At 23.0% G+C, this 16,196-nt stretch overlaps 1 protein-coding gene across 9 annotated transcripts in view; it reads right to left on the bottom strand.

The window, feature by feature from the left end:
• The window catches only part of LOC129612068 (tropomodulin), a 99,873-nt gene that overhangs the window by 34,879 nt on the left and 48,798 nt on the right, over window positions 1-16,196 (bottom strand). The window contains exon 1 of one of the 9 annotated variants that reach the window (XM_055525529.1): window positions 11,586-11,925. The exons of the other annotated variants lie outside the window; for them this stretch is intronic. Coding sequence (XP_055381504.1) covers window positions 11,586-11,591 — 6 coding nt within the window. The 5' untranslated portion in view covers window positions 11,592-11,925. Of the gene's footprint in view, window positions 1-11,585; window positions 11,926-16,196 lie in introns of those variants that run through there. 9 annotated transcript variants of the gene reach the window in all.

Genomic DNA, 16,196 nt, shown 5'->3' on the forward strand with positions numbered 1-16,196 from the left:
TGTTTTTCATATTTTATTTCAACTAACGCTTAATACTAACGTATATTTCCAATTTATTGGCATACAATTAAATAAAACTTTATTAAACACATCTTTCGAATTTGTTATTAAAATTTTCGTTTCCATTTCGAACAAAAGCAAATTTCTTATCTTTGTAGTCTTGAATTTTAACTATTCCTTAAATTTCAATATAAAATGTTTTAGTTAATAGCTAAGTATATACATACATATGTATATATACTCAAGTATATGCAATTTAAATTATAACAGAAGATTGAAAATAACTTATGAAGAAAACATTAAAATTCTGTCTGTATATTCTTTCACTTAACCATCTTTTCACTTGTCAATCATACTGAAGACACCTCACCTTTCATCACATCTATGTATGTAAAAGTTCAAATAGAAAGCATGTTAATTAACAAAATAAAAAAAAAATGTAATACAAAAATGGTCAAACTTTCAAATTGAGAAAAGAAACTTAATACTAATAGTTAAGGCATGTATTATGTCTGTAGATCTTTTGTAAGTTTTTAATATTCTGTAGGAAAAAAACAATATTTTTTAAGAAAAAATTAATTTATACTTAATTTTACATACTTATATCTAAAACAAATTCGTTGAGATTTTTCAAACAAGATTTGAATACATAATTGATTTATTTTGTTTTTAATATGGTGAACGTTTCTTGACTCCATCCATACTAAATATTGCTTATATACAAATATTTATATAATTCTGTTAATAAACGCTGACTAAGTACATTACGGTAAAATGCAAATTATTAAAAATTTTGATAATGCATTTTTAAAAGAAATTTAATCATATAAGTATGTATGAGAACGTTTTGTTCATTTCAAAGCTAAAATTAAGTATAAAGTGTTGCCAGTTTTACCTATTTGTAAATGTGTGTTTTACCTTTAAATCGAATAAATGTACGTTTTCATTACAGGATAATCGGACCATTTCTGGAAACCGAGGAATAGAAGTTAAGGAGACTGAGCAAATTAATTTCACTCCATACTTTACTAAAGCATGCTTTATATTTACAAAATGTACTAGTATCTGAATAAGAACTGTTAAATAGAACCATATTGAAAAAAAATTCCTACTAATACAAGTAGCCAGCACTAATATCTGCAGTTCTGTTAAAGATCTAAGTTAATTCTTAGATTTATTTGAAGACATATTAAGAATCCGTTTTAAAAGATATTAGGTTATAGTTTATCAAAACAGTTAATCGTTTTAATAACAATTTTTTTTTGGGTTTTCTTAAATTATTTAGTTTCTTTTAATTATTTTAAATTCACTATCAAGATGTACGAATGGTATATAATATCGCACAGGTTTCTTTACCTCAATTAACTGCTTTCTTTGCGATAAAAACAAGAAATCAAAATAATGAGACGAAACATTGAATAACAAAAAAAAAAACAAGGAAAAAGAAAAGAATTTCAAGTCAGACATTGCTTAGGGGGTTGATAATATGAGCTTCCTGCATTTATAAAGTATATCGAGATCGCGTACATATATATATAATATAAAAATTTAAAAAACAAAGAAAATGAAAATAAAAAAATAATAAAATTTCGAAAATAAAATCACCTGAATCTGGAAAAACTTGCGGCTACAAAATGAAAGTGACTTTTGAATTAAAATGAATTTCATGATAAATTGATTCAAATTTTCAAGTTTTCCCCCCATTATACTCGTACCAAGCATCGTCATCATAATCTCCGAATAACGAACATCGGAACAGAAAATAAAATAAAAAAAAATTTTTTTTTTTTCATGTTTACATGGCTTAAACGTTCACAAGAAAATTAATGTAGATTATTAATAAATTATTGCAATATTTTTTATTTGCACCAATCAATTATGGTATTGCTTCTTAGTGTAGCATTTTAATCGATAACTATATAAATATGTATATTTGGATTTGTGCAACAATATACAAATACTTATGTATAACAAGAGAGTTATTAACTTGAGTAAAAATAAGAGAGTTCAACAATTTTTTTTTAAAATTATTTATCATTTCTAAAATAGGATATTCTTATAATAAATCATAATACATTGGTTGGGGCAACTTTCGAAACAATAATACACATAATGATTGGCCTTTTAATCATATCAACACCAATGAAATAAATTTTTCTACTATAATGAATATTGAAACAATTAAATATGATTAGCTGATGGTATTTGAAGTGTCATCGTAATAATAAACCCATCTAAAATTGATTTTTGAATTAATTAACAAGAGTTCTTTGAACATTTCACCTCATATTACGTTTGGTTAATTAATTAATTGCGATTTTTCCTCTTTATACCGAATAAAAATAGAAATAGAAAATGATGGAAAGTTTCATAATATTTTAATTTATTTTAATTAATATACATATATGTATGTACGTAAATATACATATGTACATATATATTGTACAAATTTGTCAATAATAATCGGAAAAAAGTTAATAATCTTAAATAAATTAAAATAATATTGAAAATTATAACAATGATAATGATGGTGAAGATGATTGTGATACTGATGATTTCTCTTTTACTCTACTGATGATTTACTTTGGTTATTCTATGGTAAATTAATTTTGGTTAACATTGACACCATAAGTAAAACTGGTAACGCAAATTTACTTAATATGCCATCAAATTTATAAAATTTTTTCGTGAATTTATACTTAATTAGAAAACGATTAAACAGGAATTTTATTTTTAATACAAAAAAATAAATTATTAAAAATGAAATTTTCCAAGAGGTGAGCAATTATTTGTAATTCACTAATTTAAGACATTTTAAGTTTTCTAATGAAATTTAATATTTCAATTTAAAAAATATCTTTAAAAATATCCGAAATCACGTCTAGAAAAAAATATAAACGGTAAGAGTATTTTTGAAAAGCACTATAAGCGTAAATGTAATACAAATATTTCGAGTAATACAAATTCGTTACTAATCAGAATAATTAATGAATATGATTTATTGATAGTTTTAGTTCAATAATCATGTAAGTAAGAGGAGGCATAGAACCAGGACGCAAGTACTTCAGAACACAAACATGTTAACTGAATCATGTTTAGTTTTTTTCACCAAATTATAATGAAGGCTGGAATCTTCCCTTGAATTTCATCATATTCAACAATATCAAGTAAATTAATAAATTTAAATTTTTCGTCTGATACTTAATAAAAAATTCATAATTTTGTGGTGTTATTGTGAATATAATTTTAATAAGAAATATACCAAAAATAATCTTATAAAATATTATAAGTTATCACAATATTAATACAAGTGTCTACGTAAGGGGATAAGTAATAAATTCTGAAAAGGAAAGCACATAATTTTCGTGAATTTAAATTCAATAAAATTTTAAAAATAAGCAAATACAAAATTTTTTCAGCTAAATAAATATTGATTTTATTGATTATTAATAAATTTTATTTTTAATAACAAAAAATTTTAAGAAAAATATTGATAATTTTAAGCACTACAGAGAAATATTAAGATAAGTAATTACTTAATTAAGTAGGTATAAACACTTTAAAGTAAAATATTATTCGTTATTTAAACTAACTAATAAAATTCTTATCGAAGTAAGTAAGTTGTAGTTTAATTTTTCCAACAACACAAAATAATTAATTGCTTATCAAATTTCTAAATTAGCACACCGCAAAACACTTCTTCTTCTTCTACATATGAATAAAATGATATTTCATTAAAAAATTTGTTACGCTCACCCATGCGTTTATTTTTTCGAGTTACATAAGATCCAAATATTACTTTTATTTTCATTTCATAATTATATTTGAAAGAAAATAATATTGTATAGTCGAATATAATGAATATGAAATGAAATCCAAATTTTCGATTTTTATACTTTTACTAGAAGTTCTTAGGCCGCAATTAGTGTAAAAATAATCAAACAAATATTAAAATCAGATTGTAATTTTAAATACTTGGTCGTAACACATGTTTTTTTCTACTATAATCTCTCAATCGTGATAATCACTACAGAATTAAAAATCAATATAGATTCACCATGAATGTTATTTACAATTCTATGACCCAAACTATATCAAGTACATATATTCTAATATATATATCTATAATTGAAAACCACGGAATAACCTTTAAAAATTAAAATTTTTCATTGTACTCAAGCGTTGTTGTAAGTAGATGTGTAAAAAATTTAATTTTTGATAAATCCAATTTGAGATGGATCAAACCTATTTAATCTGGTATTATGTATTTTTTTTCTTCAACAATTTAATTTAGAGGTGTAACAAGTGAATTTAAAAATTTAAAAAAACCTTTAGGATTGTGGTTGATTTCTTGGTTTATTCTCATTTAAAAGTGCAATGTATAATTGTGCGAATTTAAGGCACATACATAAGTTTTACTTTTACGAGCACTTAATCATATTATTGATAAACTTATTTTTTTTATTGATGTAGAATTCCATTGAAAAAGAATTTTTAGATTTTACTAATTTAAATATTTTTAGCAAATCCCATATATAGCGATTTTCATTATAGACTTTCGATTTTTTTAGACTTTTGTTACCTTGAAATTTTCCTTTCTTCATTTTTCATAAAAAATGTAGTAAATTGAATAGAATTTTGAAAAAAAAGAAAGAACAGTAATAACTGAAACAAAATAGAAGAATTGAACCTTGGATTGACTTTTATATCCATGTATACATTTAGATTCGTATTTGTTGGATATTAGATTTTTAATGAATAAATTTTTCATCAATTCTTTCATTTGTTATTTTGTTATTATTATATAATCGACAAGCCCATAAGGTATATTTTTATAAATTCAATTTTTTTTATGTTTTCAACCAAAAAAAAATAAAAAAATAAACTGAAATTGAATTGGTATACAATTTCGGATATAACGTGAGGTCATTTGAAATGTCTTGACTCTTGCCATAACATAAAATGTTGATCAAAAAATATATATAAATTTTTTTTAATAATATGTTTATTTACTTATTGTTTGAATATGATGTTTTACCCATATTTTAATACGTACACACACAAATAGAATTTAATTATCATATGCTTTTATTAAAAGTAAAATTTTTTATAGGACATATCAAATTTCAGTCGATCTACTAATGGTTTAAGTAAGTATAACTAGTTGAATAAAAAATTTAATTATTTTTGTTTTGTATTATCGTGCAAGGTGTTATGTACTTACATACATTCAATTTTAATTTATTGTTTTATTTAATATTCGAAAATAGACTTCAAAATTGAAAATGAAAAAAAACAAATATTATTGGGTAATTGAACTTCTCTTAATCTAAAATTATAACAGTTTTATGCCCTCTTGAAGCTATAATAAAAAGCAATAAATAAAATAAGAAAAATTTTTTTTTAATTTGAAAAAAATTGAATGACAGAGTAATCGTTTGAATTCTATGTAATTAATTTCAAAATTTGTTCGAATTGAACAAGAATCGTGAGTTTTCCAACAAAATGTAATTGAAATCCTGTCACGTAAAACATTCACCTAGATTTTCCGAAAATTCTAATTAATTTTTAATAATTTCATTAATTTCCAATAATCAGTATTTATTAATGATATTTTTATTTATTAAATTTTGTTCTAAATCATTTTATATAACACATTTATACCTTGAAATGAATCTAATCATTTTGCATATTGCATTAAAAAAGTTACTCAATTTAACAATTTATCACAAAATAATTTCATTTAATAATTTAAAAATTTTAATTATTTACTTAAGTAATTGATTTTGCTGAAATGTGCTGAAAATTTTAACTATGCAACCATATATCACACATGAAAAGACATATAAGATTTAAAGTAAATTGCAAAATATTAAATTTGCATTGATAAAAAAAAAATTATTTTTTAAAATTTCACGATTTATAAATTTTTGACTTTGTTATTATTGACGTTATTGAATCTGGATTTGCTAAGTTTAGCTATTAGATTTTAAAAAATTAAACGAGTAAGTGAGTAACACTGGAATTAATGACACCAATTATTAACTAGAAGCTTTTTCCAACATATTTATTATGAACTGTTATTGATTTTAAACGAAAAATTCCATAAGTTACAATCTTGATTTTCAAGTTTTTTTCTTTTTTTTTTCGTGTTGTTCAAATATCTGAGTAATAAAAAATTGTTTGTTTAAATTTTATTCGATTTCTTTTTTTTATTCAATTTATACAATTAAATAGTAAAATAAATTTAAATTTAAAAACTTGGTAATAAACTTTTATGGTAAGTTGAAAATTATGAAATTGAAATACTTATAAATTATGAGTACAAGTAACTTGTGCTACTAATATTTTTCACCATACCAATATTGTTTTATGTTATGTAATATGTTTTAATTGTGCGAAACAAATCGGGGTTTTCAGAATCAAAACAAACATTAATTAAGAACTAGATAAGCGAGAATTTATTAAAATATCTGGCAAATATCATATTACATGAAGATTTTGATTCAACAGTGTATGTAAATATGCTCCTATTGTGTTTGGAACCAGAGTTAGTTGAAAACCTGCCTAGCGTTCTTAATAGCATTGAATAAATAATTTATTTTAATAAGTAAGTATAATTATTAATTTTTAATTGAATATTTTAAGTTAAATTATATTGTAGCATGTGGTTTTATTAAAAACTAAACAATGTGAAATTGAGAATCCAAAAAAAATTCCAATTTGAATAAAAAATTTTGGACGTAAAATTAAGATTTAAATTTGCTGAACTAATAATCCCTGAAAAAAATTTCAAAAATCTTAAAATATTGTTAGGTCTGGTTATCGGAACTCTTGTCTATTATGGTACAAAATTTTTAAAGTGATTTCAAACCGCTAAAATTTATGACACACCAAATACTTTATTATCGCAAATTAAATAATTAGGTATTATACTTATCATATCGTAAACATTTATACAACTACTTCTGATAAACTTAGTATAGACTATATTTTTGTAATAATGACTAATTTTTATGTTATTATTTTGAAAAAAAAAAATTAAATTGCAAATTTGTTTAAAAATTTTGGAAAAAGTTTAAAAAACGCCCACTTGTATTAGGAGAAATTTTCAAAATGTTTTCGTTTGAAAAATAAAAATATTTAAGTTTATTATTAGATAACATAATAAATATTAACTGATGATGATAAGTATTTTGTTTTAATATTAATATTAAAAGTATATAAAAAAATTTAAGTTTTAGGATTTATTTATACATTAAAATTGTTATATTAAGATTAGCGAATCTATTTAAACAAATGTTATATATTGAGTAAATACTGCTTACAAATTACACTAGATTTTTTCATTTGTATTTAATAATTATTTGACCATCAGTAAGTACCATAACTTTAATACGAATAATTTAATTAACCCTGTAATATTGCCAAAATTTTAAAAAACTATAAACAACTATAACCGTATATGCGCAAAATATTAATTAATAGCAAAACTTGAAATAAAAACAAATTTAATTTTTATTTAGTAAAATTTCATTTCAAAAGAAAAACTTAATATTGTTAAACTTCTTTCATTAACACTTGAAATTAGTTTAAAAATTGGTTAAAATTAAATCATTTTAACTATTGTATTCAGAGACAGTAGTTTTCAGGAAAACTGAGAAGTAACAAAGTTCTAAAATCAGAAAAATTTCGAAAATTTTATTACGAGTATTTAAAACATTTAGGGTATAATTTTATATAGTTAAATAAGTTTAAGAATTATTTTAAAAAGATAACTAAAGTTTCCCATCCGATTTGCCTTGGAATATGAAAAATTTATATTTGGAAAAATAAAATGTTTAAAACCCTCGCACTTAAAAAAAACGTTTTAATCATTTTGCTTGAATTGCTTTAAAGGGAATTTCAAATATCTTTATTTATAAACTCCCTTCCTTTCATTTCATTCACCACATATAAATTTCATTGCCACAAAAATATAAGTTTTTATTATTTCCTTCTTCTTAAATAGTATTGTGAGTTTAAATAAATTTCTTTGCATTTACTTTGTTATTTATTCTGAAGATCGTCATTCTTCATTCAAATATCTTCTTCGGGAACTTAAAATTTACACTAAAATAGCACAAAAAAAATAAAAATATTAAAAAACCACAACGTTTTATTTAGTTTAGAGATTCAAGGTGAATTTCCAAGAATTTGCATATCACCACTTGAGTCAATAAACATTAAAAACAAAAACATAATATTTCCTATACTGCTTCATAAAAATATTCCTCTTGATTTAATAACTATTTTATTTCTATCTACTAAATAAGAATAATTTTATTCTTAAAATTTACTCAACCGAATATTTTAAATTAACCATACCATGACATATACCATGTCCTCTTTCTCTTTTTCTTCTATATTATTTCATTTTCTTATACGTATAAGTACCTTCCTTTACTGCAGAAACAAAAATGAACAATGACGAACGGTGATAAATTGCTATCAAAAATAACAAAAAATTAAATTATTCTGAACTATAAAATTAAAGAAGACAAAGAGTTCAATGATTTCACGTGCCTATACAGTTTTACAACATTATTAACTAAGTAATACACAGTGGATGTCTTTAAAATACAAACAGAATAACTAAAGATAAATACAAATATTCTTGATATTGGCAATCATTTTATTCTGTGCTTAATCTTAATATTATATAATTATGTTACTTAATTCTGATCCCCCTTCTACTTGTATAACGTTATTGCTAATTTGTATAACTGTCCTCACTACATCTTTTTTCAAACATCATGTGAGACATCATGTGACCTTTGTTTTCTTCCTGTTTTTAATTATCTGCGGCCAGTTTAACTGTGTACTTGCCCAATTTAGATGCATTTTAAAAAAAACTTACATGTCAACATAGACTTTTGTGTGAAATTATAACTATGGATACGACTGTATATGCCTTCATTCAAATGTACAAACTATCTAATTATCTAATTAAAGAACCCAGAACTTGTATAACAATTCAGATATAAATGCCAAGAAGTTCTCATACTTTTAATACTAATAATGTGAATTGAAGCATTCAATACTTACAACAACATACTTATTTTTCTAAAATAATACGCGTCAGTAATTAACGTGAGAATTTTTTCAATTTTATGCATTTTTTTGTATTTATTAAGTACTACATACTTACATATATATAGGTACGTACATAAAACGGCAAGATATTTCTATTTTCACTGAAATAGCTAGAAATTAGATTTTGATTGATAACTGTATAAGCAATAACGTACGTAAACTAAGTCATTAAAAATGAAATTAAAAATAAAAAAAATTAAAGAAAGAATTCAACTACTTAAAAAAAGCAACTTTCATGAACAATTTACTTACTTACACAAAATTAATGAGGTAGAAATAAGAAAGCCATTTTTTTAAACTCTGAAGTTTTAGGTCAGTCTTATAAGTAATTGGTATCTAATTAAAAATTGTTTTTACAATCGTCAGTTTACATCACAATAAACTTTTTTTGATTTAAGATTTAATTCAATTTCTCATTAAGAAAAATTTTTTAGTAATTGATTTATAAAACCTCCAACTTTGAAAATAAAAAATTTTCCTCAAGAGAAAAGGGTTAAGAAAAAACAAATAATAAGGTATAAGTAATTAAAGCAAACCAAAACATAACATACTAAGTAAATAGTTTATACAAAATTTAAATTGAGTAATTAGTAAGGTACGTAAGTTAGAATAATTCTACAAATAGTTTTTAATGTGAATTGTTACATTCACATTATGTTCATGAAAATGCATGAACATAACCTGAAGAGAATGATATTAATTAAAATAATCTAAAATTAACTAGATACATACTGACAATAAATTGAGAAATATGCAAAGCACTAGTTTATATTGCTTATCAAAATACTCCGTTTTTTGAATTAAATTAATTAAGAACACAAAACAAAACTTAAATTAAAAAAAAAATTAACCAAAAACGTTCCGAAAAAAATAAGGATTAGAAAAACGAACCAAAAGTTCATTCCTCTCCTTAGTAGGTAAGTAGTAAGTAGCTACTTATACCTAAGTACCTACCTACTTCTTCAATTAATTTCACTGAAAATATCTAACAATTTCATAAGGAAATCAAATATTTCCCTTTAATTTTGAATTAAATTCATAATAATTGGTTTACTTATCACTATCGAATATAAAAAAAATTAAGTTAGTTTCATTAATAAACCCACATTAATTTTAAAATTATTACGATACAAAACTTTATTAATTTTGTTTTAATAAGCGTGAATCATAACGATTTTTTTATTGCACATCCAACAAAATTTCAGCTGATAGAGTAACTTCATTCTATCACTTATGTTATATAAATTCCATTAAAAAGCTTTCTTTTCCGGTACAATTTTTACTAATCGAATTAAATTTTTATTTTAATTTCAGCTTTGAATTTTAAGTAGCACAAGAAATAGGTAGATATATGTATATATGTAAGTAGGTATCTATAGAAGAATAAACTTTCCATTTAGTGACATAACTTATATAAGATAGCGATCAAGCTTTATAAAATCTTAAATAAATAAATGTGTTAAGAAAAAACAAAATTTTTTGTAAGAGAAGAACTTTTAAAAAGAATTTATTTATCGACTTAAGTGCGTTCAGGTATTTAAACTTGTAATACTATATGTCATATCCATAGATAAAGCTAAAAAACTACAAAAATTTAAAAATATTGACGTAATCGTTCTAGCAAAATAAACGTTTTCTTTAGTTCATGCTTTTGAAGGTTTTGAAAATGTAAACGGCTTATTAAAGTATAAAGATATACTTATGTATCTAAGTAGAGGTTAACAAAATTTTTAGGCTCCTAAAAAAACATGAACGTTTAATTGAACTTAAAGTGATAAAAATTTAGGTTTTGCAGGTAATTGTATGAAAACGTATGTATAAGTAGTTATTACTTATCTATCTACTTGGTAAGACACCTAGGACTGAACCTAGCTATCTAAAGATTTGTACATGACATAATCAATAACATGATAACTTTAAATTCTAATTACAAATTAGTTTTAAATTTTTAATGAAATTATAATCTTTTCATAAACATTGCTATTTCAATTAATTACATATTGAATAAAATTTATCAACTCTTCATTTCGCCATAAACGCCATAAACATAGAATTAAATGGTTATATATGTATGTACATTTAAATGTATGTATAATATGGACATGAACAATATTATAACCATAAAATTTAGAACTTTAGAATAACAATGTCAAATCTATTAAAGTTAATTAACACATTCTGCAATTTTAAGATGATGAAATTTAATTGAATACAGGCAAAAATCAATAAAAAAATTCCAAAAAATTTTATGATTAACTGGCCGGAGCACTTCCCTATCATTAGATTTACCTATACAAATTGGAAAACATTCTTCCATTTTGTAATAAGGTAGACACAACTTGGTAGATACCATATTTTTATTATTTTTACAAACAATATCTAGGAAGGAACCTAATCTATACTTGAAAAAGTTCAAACAATAGTTCGTTTAACTTTTTTAATTTGCTTACCTCCATAATTAAGAATTTATAATTGAAAACACTTTATCCGAATATTATTGAAATCCCAATTTGTGGTTTACTTCTTTTTCCTTGCTTTTAATATTATAAATTTTCAAAATTCCTCAATGATAAATTTTAGAATTTTTATAGATTGCTTTATCACTTAAATACTTTTTCAATTAATTGAACTTTAATATTTTAAGTTGCTAGCATTACAATTTTAATGTATTAACAATATTTCCAGAAATATAATCATTTATTGAATCAAAACAGGTTCAAAATAAATATTTTCTATATCACTTTGTAAATAAGATTTTTTTCATTAGACCGAAAGAATTAACCGCGATTAAAACCAACTCGGATCAAGATTATAAATAAAATGAATAGCTGAATATGAAAATTTCCAAGCTTGATTTTATTTTATCTTTTTTTCATATAAAACTTACGTCATTTTTCCTTTTTTTGTTGTTGTTTTTATTTTCTATTTCATTCTATTATTAAACGTCAAACTAAATACAAGTTTAGTCACTCGTAAGTATTGCCATTTTTGGTTAAAAAAGTTGTTGAACCCCATTTGCTGTCAAATATTCACAGTTTCTTTTGAGTCTAAAATGGCGTATTATTAATGACTCATTCACGATAGCTCTTTTGTTTTAAATACTTCGAAATGTTTATCGGTCATTTCTTACAAAAATGTTTAGGCCATTTGACTGACTTAAATACTTGACGGAAATTGCGAACAAAAAAAAATTGTTTAGTCAATTTGGTCTAAGTTTAATAACTTACTCAATGAAAATTTTGTTACAAATGACCGTCAATATTTTTCTCAAGATGCGCTCTAGCTTAATACCAATAACAGCCTTTAGGTGTTTAATTTCCATTAAATATGTCAGTTGACTGATATTCGTCCTAACCAAAATTGAAATAAGAATCATAATTATCAAAACAAGTTGATATTTAGGCAAATTGACAAGTAATATTTAATTACATTAACAATCAATGAATTTCTTGTAGAATATTTTTCATTTTGTGAATGGTTACAATATTTCCCGTAATTTTTTTTATATCAATAACAGTTGAGAAATTTAATTTCCTTTAAAAAGGTTATTATATTATTGTTACAATGTATTTGTTCCACAAATAGAACAATATTTTCGTTTGACATATAACATATGGTTTGAGGATTATCTAAACTTTTGTAGGTTTGTGTATTCGGTTTTAAATACCAAGTTTTAAACCTTTTCTCAGAAGACAACTACTTTTGCAGACTGTGTCTTGAAAGTTAAAGTTCAGATGTAATGCGTTAAACTTTTTGTTTTGCATATGTTTGGGACTTTTTTTAGATTTTTAGTTTTTAGAACATGCATCTTAAAGGATCCTTATATCAATCACAAGAATTGCTGGATTCCATTTTTACTTTAATAAAAATGTTTTCTTTTCATGAAAAAAAAATTGAAATTAGTTTTTACTTAATATTTTTGCTCCCCTTTTTAATCTTCATATCTTATGATACTATATGAGCATAAATTTGATTTAGTAGACCTATTTCAAAAGTTAATTTGAAACATACATATTGAAAATTATAAATAAATAATTAGTTCTCTTAATAAAATTGACATTAATGTGTCTAAATAAATTATTTTAAATCTTATTTTCGAACGCAATGTTAAACAAATTTTCAAACGAAAAAAAGTTCAATTCTCATTTTTCCAAAATAATTTGTTTTTAAAAAGATATTTATAGAAATGAAAACAATAATACTAATACTATAAATAAATATAATTCGTTTACATAATTAATTTAATATTTTTATAACATTAAAGAGAACAACTAAGAACATGTACATATGTGTGAACATATGAATGAATAAAACAAAAAAAAATTATCAAATATAAGAATTATTCACACACATGCATAACGCATTAATAAGCATGTATTTGTGGATAACAGCAAGAATAAAATAATTTTTATTTTATCAGACAATTTTTGCAAAATCTAAAACATTTACGAAAAATTCGAAGATTTAAAAATCTGCAAACAGACAAAAAATTTTACTCAGTACTAGATTTTGCGATTCTCTCATCTCTCATTTAATATTTTTAACGTATATCAGTTTTTTGTATTTAATTTTTTTATTTTATTTTTTAATTTCGGAAAATAATCAATTCAGTTTTCAATGATAAATATTTGTTTACAAATTTTTTAGAGAACATTCACTTTCCGAAATACGACTAATAAAAAATAAAAAAAAAATAAAAGAAAAATTTTTCGTTGTTTTCATTTTGTGTTTTTATTGCTTTTGAGTGATTTCCAATTTCGAAAACACTCAAAATACTCTAAACCTATAACTATGCTTTGTATATTATCGCTCGCAAATCGCATGCAAGTTCCATTACTCAGTGAGTGTTTTATATTTTTTCGAGTCGAATGAAAATTGCATGTATATGGATCAGCTGGTCTAGCTAAGTACAGTAAAAACTAGATTTATTAATAATCGTATATAAAAGTTCGAAATTTCGAAAATCGCGTATGGACTTGTAGAAAAAAAACAATAATGACAAGAAGAAAAAAATCAGTTTTATTTTTGAATTTCTGCTTTTAAAGATTTTCTGCGCAACATTTGTTGCGCATCCCAGCAATTTGGATTTCTGCCAAAAGTCTATACTTGGAGATCGTCAGTTTTTAGTTTGAAAAGTTTACTTTTTTTTTTTTGTTATTTGTTAAAATTTTTTGTTTCAGTCTAGGAAATTATTTATAAAATGAATATTTTTATTTTCGTATATTTTTACTTGATCGTGAGACAACAGAAAGTTGTTGGAAAAAATATTTTTGTCTAAATGCGGAAAAAATAAAAAAAATTTTTGAAAAATTATAAAAATATTCTAGTTTTAGGCAAAGAGGAAATTTTTTTTTTCTTTCTATTTTAATTTATTACAATTATTACATACACATGTACTCAAGATTTACATACAACCATATGTAGATACTATATACATACGTACCATAATTTTTTTATTGAAATAATTTTCGGAATGAAAATTTTAAAATTTATTAGACACAACGAGGATGTAATTTTGAATTTATATTAGAAATTTATGCATGTTTGTGTATGTGTGTCTGTAATTCGTTGATAGTGTGACAACTTAGTATTTCAGTGACAAAAATATGTACTAAAATGACCATGATTTATTTATGAAGGTATTTATGTATGTGGAAAAATATTAAGCTATTAAAAATTCAATATATGTATATCACAAATCATAATCAAGTTCAAGAACGTTGCACTTTTTGAAAGTTATAATACTTAAGTACTGAAATTTTTCAAAGATAAATGTACCTAAAATAAGCATTGCAACTTTCAATCTATGTACGTAGGTATTTAGTCGTAACAACATGTATTTTTGTATAAGTAACAATTTTTCTTTGCAACTTATAATATTATAATTCATTTTGTCTATTAAGTGTTGTAGTTCTTAAATTTGGAATATTATAGCAGAGTATATGAATGTTACCTAGATTTAATAATTAGTAAATATTTATTTAATTTTCAAATTTTCTCAAAATTATCTCTATATTCTTGAATATTCAGTATTAAAATTTACACAACAGCACAATTGTACGTGCTCTGTCATTTCTAGCTCAAATATTCAACATTTCTGTTTTGTTATGAAAAACTATTTTATGAATATTGTTTTGAAATTAAATATTACGCTAAAGTGGGTTTACGAAAGGTTTTTCTAAAATTTAAAATAATAACTGTAATGCAAATGTGTGCCAGTGCGAAAATGTAAAAGTCTCATTTTTATTAATTGTGATTTATTTTCTTGCGTTTTTTTTTCATAAAAGAAATTGAAAATTTTTTTCTGAATTTAATCACAAATCTTCATTGTTTATTATTTCGTTAATTATTGTTGTCGTTTTTATTTACACAAAAAAAATTTTAATAAATTTGACGATTAAATGTGAATAAGTTTTGAATTTTTACGTATAGAAATGTTAATATTGCATATTGATGTTTTTTGTACAACGACCCGAGAGTGTGAAGGTCGATTTCAATACAAATTATATTTTCATTCAAATAGAATGAAAAATTTGAACAATAAGAAGACATTAATCGCTAATATTAAAGATTTAAAAGCGTATTTAGTATATTTTAAAATAAATTTTCTTCCCGACATTGTACTTAATATCTTCATAATTCGTTTTAAAAAGGAACCAAATCAAACGAAAATAAAGTATACGTACACAAGAAGAAGGAGGAAAAAACTTGGAACATTGCCCAAAAATAAAATAAAGAAGAAAGACTAATTTAGTATAAACACATTTCCATTTAGGAATAGTCATTGCTCATTTATAAACTTTATAAAATAGAAAAATTTTCTTTGTTTTAGAATTAACCTTTACGAGATTTCTACAAAGTTGTAATTAACTAATTATTTGAAATAGATTTAGAATAATTTGGTTTCATTTCGTTTCCTTTTGTAAAAATGTTTTAATTTTGTCTATTAACATCTATATTTTGACTGTTATAAATTTGTAATTAACAATATTTTGCAAATAGAAGTTTAAAAATTTTTCTGAACCTTAGATTATGTTAGAATAAAACCTTAGATTATGTAT

The sequence above is a fragment of the Condylostylus longicornis genome, unplaced genomic scaffold (genome assembly GCF_029603195.1).
Source record: "Condylostylus longicornis isolate FDR11 unplaced genomic scaffold, ASM2960319v2 ptg000055l, whole genome shotgun sequence".
NCBI lineage: Eukaryota > Metazoa > Arthropoda > Insecta > Diptera > Dolichopodidae > Condylostylus > Condylostylus longicornis.